The sequence below is a fragment of the Pleurodeles waltl genome, chromosome 1_1, assembly GCF_031143425.1.
Source record: "Pleurodeles waltl isolate 20211129_DDA chromosome 1_1, aPleWal1.hap1.20221129, whole genome shotgun sequence".
In the NCBI taxonomy this organism is placed as follows: domain Eukaryota; kingdom Metazoa; phylum Chordata; class Amphibia; order Caudata; family Salamandridae; genus Pleurodeles; species Pleurodeles waltl.
In genome coordinates this window covers 851,232,712-851,257,516 of record NC_090436.1, presented here as the reverse complement: position 1 = coordinate 851,257,516, position 24,805 = coordinate 851,232,712, and the positions used below count along the sequence as shown (strand labels likewise).

General features: G+C 42.8%; 1 protein-coding gene across 1 annotated transcript in view; it reads left to right on the top strand.

Annotated features, from left to right (window-relative positions):
• The window catches only part of TRPM6 (transient receptor potential cation channel subfamily M member 6), a 1,083,502-nt gene that overhangs the window by 829,820 nt on the left and 228,877 nt on the right, over positions 1–24,805 (top strand). The window contains exons 26-27 of the mRNA XM_069229129.1: positions 1,345–2,450; positions 20,770–20,882. Coding sequence (XP_069085230.1) covers positions 1,345–2,450; positions 20,770–20,882 — 1,219 coding nt within the window. The remainder of the gene's footprint in view (positions 1–1,344; positions 2,451–20,769; positions 20,883–24,805) is intronic.

Genomic DNA, 24,805 nt, shown 5'->3' with positions numbered 1-24,805 from the left:
GAGTACCATTGACTACAACAGAAAACCTAAAAAGTATGAACATTCATTAATTAATAGTGACGTAATCTTAACTCCCATCCACTCCATAAAGTATGAAAAGCTGAGTGACGCTGACGGCAACTGAGAGAGTGATTATGGTTGAATGAAGGAGTTTTGCTGCTTGTGACTAGGTTTATTGAGCCACAGAGTAAGTGAATTAGTAATTACACAGTTATATTTTAAGATTATATGTATTGTAATTCACACAAAGGACCTGAGCTATGTCTTTGCTTATATGCTAGTCTCAAGCTCCTTTATGTGGTCTTTCGAGAATAATGTTTATTTCAGGTAAGGTATTGTAAAGTGGTGTTGTAGTTTTCTCCTGAAATGTGATTCAAACCATTAGGCAATATTAGCAATAATATCAGTGATATAATTTACGGTAACATTTTGTATATTTTGTGAGAGAGCAAATGTGTGAGGCTATAAACAGTAACTCGTGCTGGTGTAAGTTAAAGTTACAGAAATACCTTAACTGTTAAATTTCCATACATTGTAGTGTTTGTATTGTAGCCATTATTGCCTGCTTAGTTAAACATTAACAAGTGTACTTTTCAGTGAATTTCATGGATTTTAAATAATATTGCAGTCCCCTACAATTTAGTCAAGCAATCTACACCATGGGAGGAAAAGATGATGTCTAAAGAAAGTGTGCATTGTGGATTCATGAGGATCATGCGGAACAGAGAAGATAACAGTCAACTAGACCTTTGTGATAAGTGAAATAGTGTTAATCTATATGTCATGTATTTCACCTAATGGTGCCCTAGATGATATTGGTGGCTGAACATATGGCCCCTCACAATACACAGTAGGCAATATTGTATTTTACACTACACCGTTTCCAATGTTTAATACTTAGGTCATCTAGACTGCAAAAGCCTTTTGCCGCTTGTAAATATTTAGTCATAATACCTCACAATCCAACGTGGGAGTTGTTCAGCAACCCTTTGCTCGCCATCAAATATTTGTTTCTAGCACTAGCAATTGTATTAGGGTTACTTGTTGTGTTGGGATGTCTGTCCTTATCAGTACATCCGGACCAATAACCCCACTGTAAAAATATTGCTTCTGAACTTGTTGCGTTCATGATACCACTTGTGCACAACCATGATGTCTCTGTAGAATTTAAACCTGTACTTGTGTATCATATCTATTGCTTCTTCACATTACACAACACAGAAAAATGGTGTCAGCCTGCCAGGTGTTGACCATGCCTTAATTATTTATTTTTACCTTTTTGAAAAGTGGGCATGCTGGGAAAAATAAAAACAAATAATCAAATCACATATTCTTTCTTTTCAGAGTGGAAGAGATGTTTCAGCAGCTGAAAGAAGTGAATGAGAAGGTGTTTTACATTAAAGATGCCTTGATTTCCTTGGACAGCCAGCTAGGACACCTTCAAGACCTCTCAGCCTTAACAGTGGACACCTTGAAAGTTATTTCTGCAGTTGACACATTACAAGTGGAGGAAGCCATGCTGGTGGATAACAGTCACCATACCTGCAAAAAGCTCCCACACAGTTGGAGCAACGTTATGTATTCCAAAACCTTGGATAGTTTGGATGGAATTACTGACAAGCAATACAATTATTACAGCATGCCACCTTCCCTTCTTAGAACCATGGCAAGGAGCCAGTGGCCCTCTGAATGCCATAGACCCATTCAAGAAATAGCCAAAGGTGCTGTTGGTGGCCAGGAAGACCATGAAATAGAAAGTGATACAGCAACATCTGGGGTTTCTTCAGAAAACAAATCTTCTCAGTATGGAAAATATTTAGTTGTCCCTCCATGTCAAGATGGGGCACTTGATGATGATGTTTTCCACCAGACTAATACCCTCTTTGAATCTAAGGTAGATTTGTCAACAGGAAAGAGACAAACAAATGCTTCCAACGTTCCACTAGAACTAAGTTTACGGAGTCTATCTGAGAATCATGACTGGGAACAACATGATTGCAACTGGGATCAGTCGATTAACTTGCCAACACTGCTCAACAATGGAACGATGCTGAAGGACTCTTCAAAGGAACAAACCTACAACAAAAACTCACAGATGTCCCTTCCACTAGATATTCCCAGTGAGGATGCAGGTGGTGGGTATGTGAATTGGGCATTCTCAGAAGGGGATGAAACCGGAGTGTTCACACAGAAACAAATGCAGGAAGGAATGGTGCATGAGGTCAGCAATGCGACTGAGATGATCTGCAGCAATAGCATCCCCCGGAGAGTCAAAATAAAAGAGTCAAAATCCTTTGCTTTCAACTTTGGGAAATCGGTGAACAGCTCCATCTGTTCTGAATCTGGTTCCTTGCGACGGCAGAGCACTTCTTTTTGGGTCAATCCTCTCCGCAGAGATTGGACTTTCTGCAAGGCTGCTAGTTTGAAGTCCCACAAGTTGGAGAATATGGGTAAAGTGAAAACCAGCTCAACCAAAGGCAATTACTTTTTTTAAAGCTTTTACTATGTAGGTTTGCGCTGCACCTGCTTTGGTGGATCACCTTATTGGTCTGCATATTCCAAAGGCATTACAACAGTACTCCCTGATGGAATGGGTTGTGGGCCAACTACAACTCGATGTAATTATTTGGGTTGCCTACTACATATGTGCATATGCAACTGTGACCAACATATCATGATTAAGTGACACCATTTAATTTAATTATTTGAGTAATCCTCCCCATACAGCTTTAGATTGTTTTCAAAGGCACGTTCCAAAATGTCAGTGCTTAGAAATGTATGTTTTCACTGCACTGTTACTATTATTTTCTTTGAATTTGATATAATCTGAGAAAAATGCAGCACACAAACCGGGTCTGGTTATTAGGCAGAATATCTGAAGCTTAAAAGAGATATGTGATTAATCTAAGCCACAGTACACATGCCACAAGCATTTAAAAGTATTAGACATACATAGTAGGTGGTAAATATAATTTCTTTAAGGTACCACCGTATATTTTAGAGTGCCTTAAAAAACAATAGTAGACTCGCTCATAATATCTTCTGTGTGAATCTATAATCACATGTCTATTGCCATCCAGTGGCAGCAGAACCCAAGATCAGTTTGTAAAGATATGTGGGACTGCAAAGTGAAACTGCATGACAGAGCCCTCCCCAGTGCATGTTTGTTGCTCAATATTATACCTCCACAACAATTTCCCATCAGATAGGTACTTTTTCCAAAATTGAACCTGGGCACTTCCCACTACTTTGAAATTGCATCACATTTCCTTAATGAAGAATGTGGGCTGCTGGCATTCCTTAAGGTGGTGAGTTAGAGAGAACATTTGATCAGCACAGTATAATGTATGACACATCTATTTGTCTGGGGTCTTGGACTCTGGACTCTAGCAAAAAGGTAATTCAGAGCAGAGAACTAAAACAGATACATTTATAGAGCCTTCATCAATATTTTCTGGTTCAGTTTACAACAACTGTCCATTGTCTATGGTATACACATGTCTGGAGCATGTATCCCTTTGATACACTAAAAGCCTGAGTTGTTATTTGCATAAGCCCAAGGTAATATCTAGTTAGGCCTAAGGCTAGAAGGAAGGCATTTTAATGAGTGACTGCTGAAACGTTTGTGTATTGGGTTTTCAGTTGCTCACAGTTGCATTGATAACTGCTCCCAAATGTAAGCGCAGGATTCTATTTCTAGGTGCGCTAAACCAGGTGGAGTGTTTTAGCAATCAGTTGGCCAATTCTTTACTGCTTTGGTATTTGAGGGCGGGCTAAGACATGGGAAGGGGCATGTCAGAGCCAAGATTTGTGACAGAGTGAGCTGCTAAAAGGGCTGTCTTGACAAATGGCATAGATATGGGCACGGGTGGCATTGCAGCTTCATAATCAACTCTTACTGTAGAAATACAGACAGGATGTTTATGACTCATAAACTAGCCTTGTTGTTGTTTTTAGAAACCTTATAAACAATTTAACCTTGATATCCAGACCCAGTTTTTGTAGATTCATTTTCCTTTTCTGTTTCTTACCAGTAAATCATTTCAAACCCTTAGATAACATAGAGAGAAGAAAAGTCTACAGTTTGGACTGGTTAGGGCCATGGAATCTCCTACATTAACAGATCAAGAGTCTCCTTTCAGTAGAAGCAACAGACAGTATTACTGTCCCATACCAGGTTACCAGGTTTTTTATACATAATCATGTAAGGTAATATTGTCTCTAAACCAGAAGGTATAGAATTTAGTTGTTCTGCATTGAAGTACTTTTCCTTTTCTAAAGAAAAGGCATTGGCTGGGCATTGATGTATTGTGTATTGCTCAGTTCTGAGTTTCTAGCCCACAACACATCCTTGAGTCAGCCAAGGACTGCTCTGTTGTACTAGTCTGAGAATCCGATATTACATTGTAGACTTTATGAAAAATGTATTAGGAAGTGGATTCACATTGTGAACTCACTAACAAGCACAAGAGAAAAGAGGTTTACGATGAGAATTTTATGGCAACTACAATAGGAAGTAATTCTTATTATCGTTGGGAGTAGCTATATATTGTTTAACACTAAGGGCCAGATGTAGCAAAGGTTTTTACCCATTCTGTGTCTATGGGAAAAAGTGTTCGTACATATGGCCCTAAATCCTTTAACATTTATTTATCCCCTTTTGATGTGTTAATTAATTCTTTTAACTTTTTTTTAGACTACGTTGTTGATACTCAACTCCTGATGCAACAAAATGGCACTAACTCTGACTTGGCCTTAAACTTGTGGAATGTCTTACTTCTCTCACTTGTTAGATAAACAATAACATTCTGAAGTTAAATGTGGAAACAAAGGGAGTGTTTGTTCCAAGTGTTGGAATCATTCTTAAATCTGGACCTCTATTTAGTAGTCATTGGCTTTTGGCTTACACCCTGCAACTACCACCATGCCCACAAATGTTTGTGTTACTACCAGTGAGGATCATGTATATGTGGTATAAGGTTACTCACTTTTGAAGATCTTCCTTGCCTCGTAGTTGAAGGGAGAAGGTCAGTGATCTGTTTATTTTACACAGCTCCCCAATCGACTGTAAATGCTATTGCCTCAGGATGTCTGGAAGCACTAAAGTTGGTCTTTTTTGTGATTTAAAATAATATTAATTTTCAGAAACCCAAAGCTATTCAGATCATGTTGCTGAATTTAGTCTTAACCAGTTAAGTTGTACATGGGTTGGTGTAAAAGAATTGCAAAGACAATAAATTGAAGGACAGCAATAGAAAAGACATACAAAGATTTTAAAAACACAATTGTGAAGGCCAATATGAGTTTAATTTGATTAGCTCAAAACATGAAAGTGATCACATACAGGAGAAAACACTACATTAGGAAACTTCAAAGTGAAAAGACTGCCCGAACATTTGTCTCACCACTATGCTCAGAAAGGAACTGCTTTATGTTGTCAACTCAATGTCACATTTTACAGTTATGTCAGGACAGAAAGGAAGAAAAGGATGACTAGAACTCAGGAAGACAGATGTCTGCCTAATTTGGGGAGAAGAAGATAGTTAATAGAAAGCATCCAACATAGGGGGAAGTGAAGAAGTGAACAGATGATCAGTGGGCACCATTATTTAACACCTGAACTAGGCATACTGAAGTCAGTGTAAAATACATGGCTAAAGAGGGGAGGTGTGGAATTGGAGAGCATGGGTAAACAGGTAACATTTTAGGTCCTCTTACAAAATAGCAGGTTATTTTCAGTAACCAGATTAAATTATAGTAAAGACATTTTGGTTCAATTAACAAATAGGTAAGACACAACTAGTTAAGATTTCCAAGAGAAACTGAGTCAAACACACGGTTGAAAAAGAAATATCAACATGATTGCTCAATAATATACCACCTGGAGCTTTATTGTTTTTGGGCCCGTTTCACAAAGGTAAACGTAGACCAAAAGCCTAGGTTTACACCAAATGTCTAAATTTAGGCTTAGGGCCTTATTACGACCTTGCTGGATGGGATACTCTGTCACAAACGTGACTGATATCCTGCCCGCCGTTTTACAAGTTCCATAGTATGTAATGGAACTTGTAATAAGGTGGATAGGATATCCGTCACATCCCACCCGCCAAGGTAATAATCAGGCCCTTAAAGTCTAACTTTACTCGTAGTAGTTAGTCTTTTGGTCAAAGTTTAAACTTTTGCTCTAAACTTAGACCAAAAGTCTAAATTTAGACACTTAGACCAACAGTCAAACTTTACTATGAGCAAAGTTAGATGTTTAGTCTAAACTTAGACTTTTGGTGTAAACTTATACTTCAGGTCTAAGTTTACCTTTGTGAATTGGTCCTTTAGTGGGGTTTTTTTTCAGAAAGAAGAGAGATGTCCCTAATTTTTGTCAGAATATTTTTTCTCTTATACTGTAATCCAGGGGGTTTCAAACTGGGGGGGCTGACCCCCATAGGGGGGCCAGAAGTTATCCTAGGGGAGCACTAGGCTCTGCCCAAAAGAAGCATTATGCTGATAACAGGGCTTTGTTTTAAGCTGCAAAAACATGGGTAGCAGTTAACTGCTCTGTAATGGGCAATCACTGACATTTTTTGTTATTTGTAGCCAAGCTGGGAGCATGTGTCAAAAGGGAAGGGACTCCAAATACTCTTTAAAACCCCCACCCCAGTTCTAATACTCACACTGTGAATACTTCTACAAGTCAATAAGGCCTTCCGGATCAGAATAGTATGTTTGGCATAATGTATTTGACTGCAATTTTAATACAGTATCATAAATTAACTGCAATGTTTAAATAAGTCTACAAATATTTAAACATTGCAAATTTAACAGAATAATTGTGAAAAATTTGTAAGGGGGGCACGTTCATTTCATTTCGTGGAGGGGGCCGTAGTAAAAAGTTTGAAGAACATTGCAGTACTCTGTAATAAATATTTGATGAGGAACTTTGAATAACATATCATTAGTAAAAGAGGTACATGGTCCAGTTCTTGAATTAAGCAAAGTCTTGCTTGTATTGAAGGATGTGACCGATTATGTAGAGCACTTTGTGTGCATATACTGCACAAAGAAGCATCCAGTAACTATTACTGCACACTTTGAAAGGGGATGGTAAAGTCCAAAGAAATGATCAAAAGACCACTCATGAGAGAAGCAATTTACCTGAATAAATTCATGGAGGATGTAAGAAACTAGGGTATCAGTTGAGGTTGTTGAGTACCCACCTAAAATAATAACTGTAATCCTTGTCAGGGTGTACCCTTGTGTCACAGCGCAGACAAGCTTGACCTAGAGGCATTGTGTAAAATATTTATGCAGTAGTCAAACAGTGATAAAGTTAAAACACAAGAAAAATCCCAAACCAATTTATAACATTGTAATAATGAAAACAACACAAAAACTACAACAATCCAATAAGTAAATCTGGAGTTATTAATTCCTAAAGTTTGGCTCTAAAGCTGACCCAGACAGCGTTAAGCATCAATCTCAGTCACCTGGTTGTGCTTGACCGGGTCAAGACAAAAATTTAAGACTGACCATGATGGAGTGCCTGTTGGATATATGGATCAGGTTTGTCCCTGTAAAAATGTTACCTTCATACTTAGAAACCTTTATGGAGCAGAAAGTCTTTAGATTGCAAGGTAGCAGGCTGTGTACGAAGATGGGCTTATCAACTATGGGGAGCCAACGGATTAGGTCTCGGTGAAGCTGTCCATAAAGGCAGGAAAAGATGAGAGTAGAAAAAGTTAGGTTTCGCACCCAAACAGCCTCAGCTTTGATCAAATCCAGGCAGTAACTTGTTCCGGTGAACCATTCTAGGTTTGGACTCAGAAACTTTTATGGAAGTCTGATCTCCTCAGCAAGGCAGGGCTGCATGGTGTAGCAAAAGGATAGTTCAATGTTGTTGGATGTTGATCAATGGTGGTACAGCTGAATCAGATTTGCTGCTGCAGAGAAGAATATAGGGGGAGCTTTGGTGTACTGAGTCCCAGCGGCAATGCACCCATGGCGAATCAAATTGGCAGTTTAGACAAAGTCACATGTGGGGTCTCAGAGCAAAACTTTGGCAAAAATGTTAAGTCCTAGGTATCAAGAAACCTTAGTGGGTGTACACGTTGACACCATCAAGTGTCCAAAAGCTTGGGAACAACACTTGGGGTTCAAGTCTCACTCCAGCACAGGCCAGCAGCTGGATGCAGGGCATATCGGGTTTGAACTAGTCACTTGATATTGCAGGAAAATACATATTGAACTTTGTTGTGTCCCTGCAGCTTAGACAGGAGGTTAGCTTTATGACCCTTGGAGTCACTTCTGGGGTCCTGGGTACAAGGAGAGCATGCTCAGTCTTTTTCACATCTTTAGATAGACGGGCAGTTCTTGCACAGGTCCAGCAGGTCTAAGTGGGGTCTTGTGGGTGCCACATTTATGCCCATTGCTAGTCTGTGGGTGGGTACAAACCCTGACACTCCCTAACCAAAATGGTGAAAGCTCTCAGGAGTGACTCTACCTACCTTTGCAGCACATTCTGGATGTTATATTGAAAACAATCCCACTGAGACCCTCACTCCCTAAAACCATCATGGCAGAAACTTTCTGTCTGTACAGAGATCCTGTGCCCAACCAAGAGGTAAGGTGAGGGAAATAAACAAGCTGTTCTCTGTGGCCACTCAAAACTGACTCTAGGGGAAGCTCCTATCCTACTTGACTTGCTTCTTGACTGGCTAGGGAGACAAAGGTGGGGAGCAGGCCCAGATGTTAGCTACATCTGCCTATGACAGAGTAGGCCTCTTTGAAGTTAGTTAAGTTCCAGAATGCAGACCAGATAGTCAGCGTGTCAGAGAAACAGAACACCCCAACCCCTAAGGCCTTTGTCTCAGCTCTGGGAATAAGGTCACACCTTATCAAAGAGGCTATTCAGCTTCTCTGAGACATTTGGAGGCTCGTGCAAATGGGCTTCTAGAGCAGGAGTCCACAATCTTATCTGTAATAAGAGCTACTTATGTTTCAACCAAACTCATCAAGATCTACTAATATTATTAATGTTGTAATGCTGCCACATCAGACAAGTTTACATTAGTTGCCACTATATGCAAGATTACTACCAATGATCACCTCAGTGCATCAGGTTGCTGCAGCACTGTTAAAAAAAGGCTTTGTCAATTGTGAATGCCTCTACATAAGTAACGAATACCAGCCATAGCTGCAATGCCTTAGGTACCAAGGTATTAACATTTTAAAACATCCCCCCAGTGCTATGTGATGCATCACTCAAATATCATCTTTAACTATATTTTAGAAGTCTGACATTTTTCTTCTAATATCAGCTTATGAGTTCTGTAAAAAAACAATTTTTGTCTTAAATATACACTCTCAATTTTGGTATAGGTGTATTATTTCAAAGAAGAAAAGGCTTCTAATTTTTTAGACTGCACACTGGAGAGCTACTTACAGGTAACTGGAGAGCTACCAGTCGCGCATGAGCTACTCCTTCGAGAGCCTGTTCTAGAGGCTTTAGGAAAAGAACGGGCAACTTTCTAAAAGTACCTGTTTCAAATATTTATTACAAATCTGCCTTTACCAGTGAATTGAGCTGGTAATAAATATTTTAAAAGGTCCACAATTTAACTCTGTAGCTGTTTCCTAGACAGATATAGCAATATTAAATGTAAAATTCTATCCCATCGCTTTCCGATGGAACAGCCAACCCTGCTACCATGAGAATAATAGCCTTTTGGGCCTTTTCACTGTAAGGACATGTTTAACACTAAACATCAACATTTCCTACCCTTAAACATCAGGTCCCCTGCCTTTTGAGCAGCAACCGCATGCTAGGGATGACTTATTAATATTCAAAAGGAGGACTTAGGCATGCTAAAATGGGTTGCGTTGATAGGTCGATTTTGCATTGAAAACTGCAGAATTGTGCTACATGTCAGGCCCTTAGTCATGTTTGCTTGTCATTACAGTGAGTGGCAAAATGGGTGCTGAAGCCCACAGGTAACATTTAACTTAGAAGCCCTGGGCACACTCTGTTCCATATCCTAGGGGCGTGTAGGTAAATAAAAGTTGACAATTAGTCGTATGTCAATTTCATTATGTTGAAAGGGGCATCATGGGCACTTTACCACTGGTTAGCAGGGGTAAAGTGCACAAAGGTCTACAGCCAGCAGAAACAGTCAAGGAACAAATCTGAATGCATCTCACGCACAAGATGGTCATAAATACCCTTCATACTTGGTTGATTGGTGGTCCTGAATTTCTAAAGACCCCAATGCCATGTTATGAGAATATAATAATTTGGTTAAGGTTATGAAGAAAGATAGACATTTGTGATAGTATGATGTAGACTTTGACTGAAAAAATTAGTTTACAAGTGAAGTAGTAGAGAATGGTGTTCTGAAACAAAATGAAGCTAGCCAAGAGTTTTCAGAGTAAGGAAATTAGTTGATCCTAATAGTAAAAAGCTACTGGACGTTCTCAAGCAATATGGCAGGCTAAAAAATAAGGAGCAATCAGAAATATTTAACATGTTAGAAGACCTACATATTTTATATATAACCTGCCTTGCAGATTTTCTTTTGCCTACAATTAGAACTATATCAAAAGGCCCATACAGACATCCCAGGAAAGCCAAAGGGTGGTTTAATAACCAAAGTTAAAGCAATGGGGCAAAGGGAAAGTTATTACATACAATGTAAAAAGTCTTGGTGAAGCTGATAGATACAAAGCCTTTAGCTTCCACATGATGCATTGTAATATATATGTAATTAATATTAACCTCGCTTGTGGGAAGGCATTTGATGGGGGAGTAATTAGGGAACTTAAGGCGTAGCTAGATTTTGATTGGGCCAGATTCCCCACCGACTGTGTCAGTGTCCCTGGCAGCACGCCTGCTAGAAAGGCCGATCACGCGCAAACAGGGGCCAAATTCTGAAATGTGAACTAGGTGTGGAAAGGGGAAGGGATAACCCCATAATTCTTTAAACCTGGCCTACTTATAGGAGGACCCAAATTGGTATTCATAATGGAATTCAAATGTATGCCGTTGCTAAGTGGCATGATTAATGGTGATATTCAAGGATTGTTTTCAGCACCTTGTGAGATGCTGCTCGATTACACCCTTGTTTACTGGAATCAATACAATCAGATGACATATTTTACCAAAGTACTATGTTATTCTCAGTGAAGGCTAAATTAGGAGGGATCGCTACAAGAACTTTTGATATAAACAAGGGATCAGTAGTGGAACTATCTACTTCATGGACAAGGCGAAATTTAGAGAACATATGTATTCTCACCTGATTATTATTGAACAATTTTTGTTTTACTTACATGTGTTGGATCATGGCTGGAATGCCATTGTTCTTTGGGTGTCAGTAGCCCAGCAAAAGGGGGTGATCAAACACCTGGAAACTTGCATGTTTTTGGGTAGTTGAAACCATATACAAAGTTGTTTCCCATCCTCGATTTACCCTGAAAACCACTCATGTTGCATGCAGGAGTGTATGTGATCCCATGGTTGGAATCCAGGGGGCACACTGTAATATTTCATATAGGTGTACTATAAAGAGATTTCTCAATAGGACACATATTTTCTATTAAACAAATTGATAAAATGATAAATGTGCATTATCTTTATGCATGTTAATTCTACATCTGCTTAAGTGGCAATTATAATTAAGTACTCAGTGAAATCTATGACTGTCCTATATTTTATTGACTACTCAATCATATTAAAGTCACGTCAGAAATAGGCTAAAATGGAAAGTTTGTTTTTATGGGATTAAAGTCTTAACTTTTTGCTACCCTAATAAATCATGGCTGTAACAGAGTAGATATATGTCTTCCCCTACCTCTAAATTACCAATTAGGATGTGTTCGACAAAACCATTTTTACAGGTGAAGGTCCTTCAAACTCACACCTCTCATAAATTGCCAAACAAGTGCATACCTATACAGTGTATTTATTTTCCCTGTTTTCTTCTCCACTTGGAGAATAATTTTCCATGTGCAAAAAACTTTTTCACAACAACCCATTAAACCTTTGGGCTTATCCCTTCTCCAGGATTGGGAATTAGACTAACTTTTTGGTGTACATTTGGCAGTATTTCCAGAGCGTAGAGCTGCATGCAAATATGTTGTGAATCCTACAAAGTTTTGATTTTGTGGGTGTTCCCAAAACTTTAGCTTGGCACACACCCTTTTCCACATCTTTTTGCCATGTTACTCACCGCATTCCTAAACTTACACAAGTGAAAACAATGGTTTCATTTGTGGACTATTCCATTAAATAGATCTCGGCATATAAAAATGAATTCTTTGAATTTAGAAATTCCTAATCTGATAGACTCTAGTTGCAGAGTCCTTACCTTTGAATTTCACCCAGGCGTCAGCTTGATCCAGAGAATTTTCTGAGCAGCCCCCTCTGCACTGTTAGGTGGTGTTGATCGGCTTTGCGTCTGCCGTTATAGGTGCCGCACCCCACCCGGCCCGCTGACATCAGTTCTTTTCCTTTTGCGCCGGCTAGCACTGATCCAAAGAGAGCTGGTGAGGAAACCTCTATCATCATCGTCCTCCTCCAAGTCCTCAGGACGATCGGATAAGTTGAGGCACAAAAAGAAGCACAAGAAGTTGAAGCGTCAGCCGACGAGATGAGGGAGTGCCAGTGCTCTAGGCCTCATTGTGAGGAACGTGTGCCTGGATTGACTCTGCTCCTCCCTGCATTTCCGGGAGCAGGAGCAACCTTTGGCCAACTTTGAGAGTTTTATGAGACCATTTGCCTCATTGTTGGGCAGCCTGACTCTGCTGGAGTGCCTTTGGGTACAACAGGGTTGGAAGGGGCCCCTTCGGGTTCCACACATATGGTTTTAGCCTCAGCACCGAGAGTCAATCATGGATCTGCCCCTGGATCCAGATCGCGCCCATGGGTGGCGCTATCCCCTTTTTCATTGCTGACTCTGATGTGGAGCTGGATGGGTGTCGTACGACGTTGACTCTGAAGCCTGCAGGAGCCTGGCCTCCTATGCTTCACCCTAAACCCCTTTACTATGGGCTAGGTTATGGTGAGGAGTGTGAGGGGTTGCTGAACCCTTTAGAATACCAGCTCAAAGACCCTATGGACTGGTGTACAGACCTGAGTGAGTCCAGTGGACTGGACACTTCTCCATATATTGGCATGATATATCCTCCTACCATGGCTATGGAGGAGGGGGCTTCCTACACAATGGTGGTGAGAAAAGAGCTGAGGTCTTGGACCTTGAGTTGCCTTGAGGTGCCTTCGGTGCTGTCAGGACCAACCTCTTGACAGATGTGCTTGAGTCTGGGGTTTCCTCCTCTGAACACATGCTCCCCTTCAATGAAGCCCTCATGGATGTCCTACTGGGTACCTAGTCCAAACCCAGCACAGAGGCTCCTGTGAACAGGACAATTGCCCACTGCCATCACCCTGCTCTGTGGAACCTAAGCTTTCTGATGCAACACCCCACCCCCGAGAGCTTGGTCATCCAACCCAACACTTCCCAGGGCACATTCTATTCTGCACACCTGGACAGGGGATCCAAAAGCATTGCAGTCTGTGAACACCACATGTCTTTTGGGCGGTTATTCCCACAGGCTGTGAGATATGGTTGTGCAATGCTGCCACAGGTCCCATAGGAGGCCAAGGCTATAGCCGATGGGAGAGAGTCAGCAAAGTTAATTATCCTTTGTAGACTGAACACAACAGACTCACTGGGCGAAGCTGTTTCGTCAACACTGGCCCTGAGGCACCCCACCTGGTTGAGGACATCTGGCTTTTCGGGGTACGTCCTGTTTACTTTGGTGGACATGCCCTTTGATGTCCCCTGTCTCTTCTGAGACAAGAAAGACTCGACACTTAAGCGCAGTCCAGCTTGTGTGTGACGAGGGCAGGGATTCACCAGCCTTGCGGATCAAGGAGCCAGCGGCCTGGCCAGCCCACTGTCCCCTCCTCTGTAGCAGCCTCTACACCTTTTTGTTCTGAGTCCCCACCAAGGGCCAGTCAGAGGCAGGATTCACCATCACCTTCTCTGCTGGCAATCCATCACGTCAAACAGGTGGGTTTTGCAGATAGTCCAAAGGGGCCACTCCCTTCCCTTTGAGACTACCCCTCCATCCATGCCACCAGCATATGCTCGGATGACGGAGGACCACTTATCTCTTCTCTGCAAGGACCTTACACCTCTCTTGGACAAGGGGGCCATAGAGAGGATTCCTGTGCCAGAAGTAGGTCATGGTTGCTATTCCTGCTACTTTTAGGTGCCCAAAAAGCACAAGGGCCATCACCCAATCCTAGACCATTGATCCCTCAATCTCTTTCTCAAGTAGGAGAAGTTCAAAATGCTCACTCTAGCTCAGGTTTTATCTGCCCTGGACCCAGGAGAGGCATATCCATCTGGAGGTGGCACAATGTCTCTTACAGCAGTGGGGAGAGCCTTGGTTGTATCTGTTTGTATCTACAGAGAATGACCAATGCCAGCAGTTTTCCACATTGAAGTTTCCAAGGTGACAATCGTTTTTCATCTTGAGTGGAACTCAGGCCTCCTGCATGCCATTCCACCCATACCACTTCGGCACAGAGTTCTCAATACTATCAAGAACAACTGAGTCCAAGTAATCCATGTGGCTCCGGACTGGCCACAGTGAGTCTGGTATCCTGAGCTGTTGAGCATGTTCATCAATCCCCTGATCAGACTGCCCCTTCGGGAGGACCTTCTGTTGCAGCAGCAGGGGAGGGTTCTGCATCCAAACCTGTCCACTCTCCAGCTTCTTGCATGAAGATTAAGGGGCAGCAGTTGACAGCTTTGACCTTTCACTCAAAGTCTATAATGTTACCTTGGCAGACAGGCATCCCTTTACCAAAACAGTATATGCCTGTTGTAAGAAATTTGTGGCATGGTACACAGACAGGTCTGTTGACCCCCTTTCTGCCCCTCTCTCTGAGGTTCTGTTGTTTATACTTTCCTTGGCCCAGCAGGGCTCTACTATCGGCACTCTAAAAGGTTATTTATTTGCAATGTCTGCTTTTCTGAGGTTTAAATCCCTATTGTGCAGAGGTTTGTTAAAGGTCTTACACATTTCCTCTGTCTCCATTCATTATGCCCCAATGGGATTTCAATTTTGTATTGACCTTTGACCTTTGTGACGTGTGCTCCTTTCAAGCCTCTCCATAATTATCCTCTCAGGCTTCTCACTTGAGAAAGGCCTTCATAAATCTGTCTGTAGGTTGAGTGAGCTTCAGGCAGTCATCTAAGCCGCCCTACCTTTCCATCTACCATGACAAAGTGATGCTTCACACTAGTGTCTCTTTCCTACCAAAGGTGGTGACGACCTCTCATGTAGGCCAATCCATCACCTTGCCACATTTTTAAACACCGCCACACCCTTCTAAGGAAGATGAGAGACTTCTCTTCCTGGACCCAAAAACAGCACTGGTATTCTACCTTGATCGCACAAAAGAGTTCCAGGTGGATGATCAACACCTTGTCAGTTATGCAGGTGTGAAGAAAGGTCAAGCAGTGGAGAAGTGGACCATCTCCAGATGGGCCATACCCTACATTACGATCTGCTATGCACTGACCAAAAAGCAACCACCTGAAGGTTTGCATGCCCATTGTACTTGAGCTACAGCTGCGATCACTGTGTTAACACACAGAGTTCCAGTCCTTGATCTCTGTCAGGCGGCAACATGTGCATCCTTGCACACATTTACCAAACACTACTGCCTGGACAGTCAGATCCGAATGGATGGGTACTCTGGCTGTTCTGTACAGCAGGACTTTCCAGAATGATCTTGGTTTGCATACACACCTCTGGGAATGGTATTGCTTGAGTATTCATTCAAAGGTAAGGAATCTGCAACTAGAAGTCTCTGTCAGATGCAAAAGTTACTTACCTTTGGTAACGCCTTATCTGTAGAGACATATTCTAGTTTCAGATTCCTTATTCCCCACCCATTCTACCTTTTCTGCAAAATGATTTATAGGGACAGGGACTCCCCTTTCTGGGCCTTAATTTTGACACTGTAGTCAGTGTTCTTCATGACTCTGCGCTTCTGGCGTGGAAAGTTCTGAAGATAAACTGAGGGCAGCACGTTGGGGTGGTACCTATGTAGGACCACTTAATGGCACGCAGGGGTACTGCTCAGAAAATTATCTGGATCAAGCTTTCACTTGGGGGAAATTCAAAGTTAAGGAATCTGCAACTACCAGATGCCTCTACCAGATAAGGCGTTACCAAGGTAAGTAACTTGTTCTTTAGAGGCAGAGATTTAGGGGCACATTTATTAATATTTCACACAACACAGGGCAGAAAGCAAAGTTGCTACCCTGCATTGTGTGAAAGGGGGAGAGCAGAAATGGTCCATATTTGCACAGATATAGAGCAATTCTCCTCTGTCCTTGTGCTAGTGCAGCGTGTGCCAGTGCATCATAGTGCAGGAGTGTCTGTGTCACAGGCAGGGTTGTTTTTGGTGTTAGAAGGAACACCTTCCTTCACAAAGCAACAGAGGCATTTTCCTCTTTCTTTGTGTGCTGCAGAATGCAGAAGATGTGAAAAGAGGAAATAATGAGGAGAAATAAAGATATTTCTCATTGTTACACCTCACTGGTAAAGGCATGGCATTTTGACACATCCCCAGATTTACTGGCTTAGTAAATCTAAGAATGTGCCAAAATCCCTGGGTGAGTGGATTGAAATGCCCATGCTCCACCCATGGAATGCATCCCTCATGCAATGTATCCCACTGAAAGCCACGCAAATCCGATTTGCATGGCTTTGTGAATCTCAATTAACATTTTGCATCGTGGCTGTGTCAAAAAATGGCACAACCATTATACAAAATGTTAGTTAGTCTGGGCCTAACTTTTCACACACGTACACATGAGCACATGCGCATGAATGTTTGAATCTGACCCTATGTGACTGCTTCGTAAAAGGGAGGTCCTGTGGGTGTTAGAGAGAACTGGTAAACGTGATAAAGTAGCACCTCTATGTGTTGGCCCTTGTAACAATTTATTCAATGTGCATTGCTCATGATGATGTATCTATGCTTTCTGCGGTTTTGTGCCCTGCATGTGTTTTTTAATCTATGTCTATGTCTTTGTACTATACAGAGCCAAACATGTTGGTTTTGTTAATGCTTCTTTAAGGGGAGAGTTAATTTTGTAGCAGAATGCATGTTCATGGTACAGTCTTCTTACCTTTAAAGCATGGCCTTAGGCCCCAACAAAGATGCAGTTATCTCCTGCCGGTGAAACTAACGACAGCGCAGTAACTATTTCTGTGTTTTGGTAGAGTGCATTTCCTTAAATAGACTGATTACTCTGCTTGAAAGAGAATTCTGTTGCCTGTGCTTTGTGAACATTTATATGGCAGTGCAGTGCTCGAGAGTTCTCTCAGGCAAGCGGCCACGTGAATGAACACAATGCTAAAGAATTGCTGAAGCTACTATTTGATGAAGTGTTGTCTCCAGAAATATGCCCTTCAGCGCAAAATAGGCAGTCGATGTATTTAGCATTGACATGTCATAATTGGAATTAGCGTGGTTGTTACACTGGCATGCTATCAGCATTTACTAAGTGTACAATAAAAACACAGCGTAAACACATTAAACTGAAAGAGTACCCCATGGAAGAAATAGGTATAATTTAAACATCAAACACAGCAATAAAAACACAGTTAAGATTTATAATTGGAACGGAACTACGCAGTGTACAGCGCGGTGCTGTCTGTGAAGTTTGCTCATTTTAACGAACCCTAAACCTCAACCCTCCCATTACCACCGAGGTAGGCTTTCTCTTGTGGGACTGAAACTGTGTCCATAGAATGATGTCTCACACTGTAGAATCTGGGGAGAGCGTGAAGACCTGGGACTGACTTCAAGAACCTGACGTCAGTTATCCTGTGTCCATACCAGTGCTTAATTTGTAAATAAAAACGCGCTGTGGCCCAAAGCTCTCCTCTGAAACACGCGGCTGCTGTAATTAATGTGCGAGCACAGAATACTGAGGCAGGGTAATCCTGAAGCCATCTCGGGCCTCTTTTATCCACTTACAGCCACTCCCTGCCCCTTCAGCTCACACTTGCAGCTTTCTGTTTTCTCCCTTTGTGACACTTTTTCGTTTTTCTCTTTCTCATACGTGTGTTTTGCTTGCAGTAAACAGCTGAGGCAGAAAAATTAGTTCCAGCCCTCAAAAATAAGTGCTGGTGCCCAGCATTGGAAACCACTGGCTCAAATTAAGCTCTGGTCCATGGGTTATTTACAATGCTTTAATGTTGAAATTTGAACAGTATACTTGAATTTTTTTTTTAAACTATTGGTAATGTCAAATGTTTTGTCTTTTGTGCTTCCAGTAGATTACGTATCTCGAGCTTCCTTTGATAACACAACAGGAGCACAAAGTGGCACCTGCAGCATAATATTCCCTCCCCCACAGAACAGGTATCACATAGGCATCGGGTGCAATCTTTCCTGGCTAAAACTTGCTCAGACAAACGTTACCACATGGTCATCAGTCGTGTAAGTTGTCCTTTCCTACAAGGTAAACAAATGATAGGGTTGCTGAAAAAGAGGACTAGGCAGGGCATCAGCAATGCAGGCCCCTGACTTGCAGAACAGGCACTACATTGGTATCTGCAGTACAAGCTTTCTTCAATCACATAACAGGTGAGTCATAAACATCTGATGTGCCATGTACCCTTCCTCATCATTTGTACCAGCAGTGCAAGCTTCCCCATCACAAACCACAAGAACATGGCAGGTGGCAGCAGAAGTAGTTCAAGATTCACATACTGAGGCACATCACACATCTTAAACATAGTACAGGAAGCAGCAGTGCAAACTCCTCACTCACACACGTTTCATCGCTTTGTCTTTAGGAGATAAGCAGTGCCTTAAGTAGCTCCCTCCTTCTGATTACTTGCTGTCTCCATGTATGTGTGCTTATCGCTTCCCTGTGAATGTACTGGCTTCTGCAGGTGTATTGTTAGGGAGATGATGGCCACCAGAGACTGGCAAGCAGAGATAGGCATACACTTCTTATGATGCCAGAAAGTGGCGAGCTGAAGGGTGGTAGCACATACTGGAAGCAGAGTAAGCAGGAGCGGGAAATGTGGAGGAAGCAGCTCCTCTCCTCCAGGTTGCTTTCCAGTGCCGGCAAGGAAAGACGTATTGGCTCAAAGGGACAGTAGCACAAATAGACATAAGGAAGCGGTCAAGAAGGACCGAGAAAGGGGTGCGTATAGGGAGAAAAAGGTGTAAGTGGTTAGAGTTTGAACTGCTTGAGGGTGCCAAATGGGACGTACAGGACACCATGAGGGTAGACCCAGCAGGGAACAAAGCTCCAGAAGGCTCTTTCTCATCTGTACTGCTGGTGTACTTTTGCGAAGACAGGGAGGCGGCCAGCAGCACTTTCAACCAGGGCTACTGCTACAGCTATATGCTTAGCAATGGTCAATGTCTCCTGTAGTGATGGATGCTAGACCATCCATGCATTGCCATGGTTGCACTTATTGAGCAGTCTGTAGATATGTGGTGAAATGTAAGAAATTGTTTAATGACTTCATCAACTTATTAGTGGCAAAGGGTCAGTTTAGTCACACCTTACACACTTCTAAGTAGTGATAATGATAAACAATGGAATAAAAAATAAAAAAAAGGAAAAACCAAAGCAGCTGACAGAATTGTAATTAACGCAGTGTTGACTGGGTACACTGTGTTTACCTTACAATCAGCCCTAGAACTATTGAAAATCATCAAAGGCCATCAACCCCAACGGCCTCATTTAGAGTCCCATGGTAAATAGCAAACTAAGTGTGCATGGTCTTTCTGGCTGAGTCCAGCACTATTTGCCTTAGGATACACAAGCATAGATTTAAGAGGGCATAGCACAATTCTAACGCCACATTAGCCTCATTTTTTGTAACTCTAATGTGGTGGTGGAAGGTCAAAAATGCCATACCATATTTTCAAAGTGGCGTAATGCATGCTTTGCGCCACTTTGTAACCCCTTGCGGCACATTATGCCTGTGCCAGCCATAATGTATGCAAGGGGGCGTTCCGATGCTTGGGGGGCAGAAAAAATGGTGCAAAGAAATCTAAGAGATTTCTTTGCATCATTTTTATTAGCATTTGGTATGCCTGCTAAGAGCAGGCGGTAAAGGGAGGCGCCCATTGTTTTCAATGGGCTTCTGGGTGCTTTGCAGGATTAGGGTCAAAACGTTTGATGCTAATCCTGCAAAGCGCCAGACTAGCATAAAAAATGATGACACTAGAACCCCGACTATTGCAATGGTGTGCAGTATTTTAAATATGGCGCACACATGGTGGCGTTAGTGGGCCGCTAAGGGGTGCAAGAAAAGTGGTGCTGCACTCTGTGCCGCAACACTTTTCATAAATCTTCCCCACAATCTTTCTCCAGTGGATATTTTCCCAGGTGTTATTCAAAGTCTTGAAACTCAGAAAGGAGGAGCGTTGTTATTTTACAGCTCAGTTAAACTGTAACTGCATGCTATCGCTCATTCCGAACAGTGGAATCAAGTGGTAAAGCCACCAGTGTCAAGATGATGTTTCACACACCAAAAGTTACCAGACGTGTCTACTATCCTTTATATTTGTGTGACATAGACTATGTGAATAGGTTAAAAATAAATAAGAAATCTTCCAAGGTACATTTTTGAAAGGTGAATTGCTATATTGGGTGAAAAATACATGTCAGCACTTTGCCTAGAATTTAATGGGCAGAACCCGTTTTTTTCATTTTGCAGAGCTTTCCAAGCCATCGGAGCCTGATCAGGGTGTATGTACAAGAAAGAAATTTGGAAACAGCAAATGTAATTCCCCAAAAGAAGAAAAGAAGCCAGCACAACTTCAGGTTCCTGTAAGTGCCAAAAATCTCTGTGTTTTACTCAGTCTCTCGGGGCACTGAGAGTGGTTTGGTTATCGATCAATAATTAGACCTAGGCACTTGGTGGATTGTTTTCGACCAATGAAATACCTGCTGCAACTTTTGCTATATAAATAATAAGGGTTGGGAAGTTTGACAACCCACAGCCAGTATTTTACAGGTGTACTATGCTCCAACTTGCAATAGCATTTGTGACCCCCTCTTGGAAATCAGCATTGTGCTTCCCACATCTTTTACCATCACCCAATATTGCTCAGTTTACTGCCTCGTGGGGTAGTACATCTACCACCCTGGTTCCAGAAACGCAATTGTCCAAGCCCTCTCATTCACTTCACCCTCCACATGGGATGTTTCATGAACCTGGTCTCATTAGCAGCATAGCATCTACCCAGGACTGTCGTCCTATTCATAAGCCTCCTGTCTCTATGAGGAGTTATCCCTATTGTTACAGTGTGTGTCTCCTCGAGGAACTACGTTCATTCTTCCATCATCTCCATTGTGAAGTCAGCAATATCCCACATAGTTTGTTCAGAAGTGGAGAAATCAATTTCTACTCGGGCAGTAATTTGCCCACCGGTACAACTAATGTCTACTTCAGCCCTTGCTAGATTGAGTTTAGAATGGATTATATCAGTTTAGCACAGGCAATCCCTGTAAGGAGTTTTATGAAGTTTTGAAATGAATGAGCACAAGAACATTTTATTTTTTAATACATTAATAACACATTTTATTGATAACGTAATCGTATAACAATGACATTTCTAAAATAGTAAGACCTACACCCATGAAGGTGGGTGAAAGGCACCCTCACATATTAACATGGAGAGAGCTTTGTCCTGCGACCTCAATGACAGCACAGCTCTAATTCATGTAGGGATAAGCTGCTGCTGGGCCATTCTCCAGCCCAACATCATATTGCCTGTAAATAAGTATGATGCACAATGTGTTGTTCAGAAGGGACATGCAAATTGTGTTCTGTTTGTGCTTGTCTGCAAAGCAGATTGTTTGTATTGCTTGGGTAAACAAGACAATATAAACTTGTGCACATTAAAAAGGAGAACCTGTCCACTAGCCTACAGAATCTGAAGGCAATAAGTCTAAAGACATTGGGCCAGATTTATCAAACTTTAATGCAACACAAGGCAGAAAGACACCTTGCTGCGCTGCCGGCAAGAGAGAGGGCAGGAATGCACCATATTTAACATTATATGGAGCATTCTTGTTCTTTCCTTGAGCTGTCGCCCAATGTACTGCCTTGTGCCAATGCAGATCCCCTTGAACTATGGTGCAAGGTTGCCTGCATTGCAAGCAGGAGTGTTTTAGTGAAGGAAGTTGCCCCTTCCTGCACTAAAACAACCCTGCCTGCAACACAGGCACCCTTGCAACATGATGTGAGGATGCCTGTGTCGGTTCTAGGCAGCCAAATGTGCGCCAGCACCAGGAAAGGACAGGACTGTGAGGTATAGTGGTAAATATGGCTCATTCCTGCCCTTTCACGCTGTGCAGCGCAGCAAGATGACTTGCTGTGTGAATGTTTGATAAATATGGGATAAATATGGGAGCAGTGGACCATAAATCAGAGGCTTTATGGTTCTATGGTCTGAAGCAAGTAGTCTAAGCTCAAAACGTTTATGGCAAAGAGACAAATGGCATGATTTCCTAAAATAGGGAGTTACTGGCAGTATAGCCTGGGGCATTACATTTACAACTACTGTATCCAAAGCAAGTATGCCTATGAACAGTGCTTTCATGCTATTTGTATTGTTTTGGATGTTCAGCCATATAAGTAAACTAAACAAAATATTATATTAAAGTAGTTCCCATTCACAATTTTGCAGTTAAAGTACAAATAACACGAAGAAACAATAAAGATATGCAATAAATTAACTTACGGATTGACAGTCCCCCAATTCATTCTAAATGTATTCTACTCTATCTGATAGAGACTTCTAGTTGCAGATTCCTTACCTCAGAATTACCCCCAGGCGTCAGACTCGATTTTGAGTTTTTCCTTTGAGCAATACCCTTGCACATCGGTAGGTGGCGTTGGTCGACTCCATGGGTGTCGTTGGCATTGTAGTCGCTGTGATGACATTAGGAGTAGTACATAGACGACCTCTTTGCGCAGTGACGTCAGTTCTTTACTTTCCACGTCACGCACTGATCCGGAGAGAGCTACCCTGGTCTCTTTTTGACCGAATTTGACCGTTTTGATGACTTTTGTAATGAGATATTTGATGCATCGAGGATGTCCCCGAAGACTGTTTTCAAGCCGTGCGAGAACTGTCACCGCATGATGTCCGTGACGGATCCGCATTGGATTTGTTTGTGGTGTCTTGAGCGCGAACATGACCCGAAGTTATGCTCCGAGTGGTGGGCCATGCACTCGAAGGCCTTGAGGGAGTGGTCCCTCAAACTCATGGCGGCCCGGCACTCGACTCCCCCTAAGTCCCGGGTTTTGATCGAGAGGAAGGTCTCGAGACCGTTCGCGGAGCCATTACCACTCATCGTCTTCAAAATTTTCGGGTGCAGGTAAGAAAAAGAAGAAGTCAAAGAGGTCCCATTGCTCTCCAACTTCGCCCCATCGCTCGTCTGGCGCGACGCGGGAGGAGGGTCATTGCTCAAGGCGTCTGTCCTCGGATCCTGCATCTGGGTCCGCTCCACGCTTTCCTGAGTTTCCCAGAGTGCCCCCGCCCAACTTCAAGAATTCTATGAGGCCAAGCACCTCATCTTTGGGCAGACCGACCCCAATACAGCACCTTCGGGCCCAAGGGGTTAGGTTGAAGGGTCTTCGGGTTCTGCGCTGGCGGCTTCGGCTCCGGCCTCTGAGGTCCCCTCTGGATCCGATCACAGATCCACACCGGCACCGGTCACACCATTGAGACCTTCCTCAGCACTGGGTCAATTGTTGATGCTTCTGACAGCGATAGTGGGCACTATCGAAGTCGACCTGATCCTTATCCCTGATGACTCGCAGTCGGAGCGGCGTCGGCCGACACTGCCTTGCTCTTCGATTGGGCCTATTCACCCTAGGTCAGATTCAGACCCTTTTTCCTATGGGTACGGATTTGGGGGAGGATTGGAGGGGTCCCTGGACCCTTATGAATACCAGGATGACTCACCTTTGGACTGGCCACAGGAATTGGGTGACACCAGTGGTCTGAATACTTCTCCAGATGCTGGCATGCTGTCTCGTCCTATTGTGGCTACGGCGGAGTGAGCAACTTATGGTATGGTGGTCAGTAGGGCAGCTGAGGTCCTTGGCCTCGAGCTTCCTACTGTAGAGGTCATGCCCAATCTCCTGACTGAGGTGCTTCAGCCAGGGGCTCCCACATCCGAACCCCTTCTGCCGTTCAATGAAGCCCTCACTGATGTCCTTTTGGGTACTTGGCCCACACCCAACACAGAAGCTCCTGTGAATAGGACTATCGCACGCCGCCATCGGCCCGCTCCGAACAACCCTGAATTCCTTCCCCAACACCCCACGCCTGAGAGTCTTGTCATCCATGCTTCCTCTTCTTTAGGTGCATTCCCTTCCGCACCCCCGGAAAGGGAATTAAAAAGGCTGGAACAATTTGGTAAGAAGGTGTTTTCTTCCTCTAGTTTCGTGCTGCGGTCTGTGACCACTGCATGCCTTTTGGGCCGCTATACCCACTCTTTGTGGGATACAATTGCACAAGTCCTGCCACAGATACCAGAGGAGGCCTGTGCTATCGTCTCCCAAGCTGTCAACGATGGGAGAGATACAGTGAAGTTCACAATCTGTTGTGGGCTGGACACGACCGACTCTCTGGACAGATCGGTTGCTACGATGGTGGCCTTGAAACGCCACACCTGGTTGCATACTTCTGGTTTTTCTGGGGATGTCCAAGAGTCCCTCATGGACATGCCCTTTC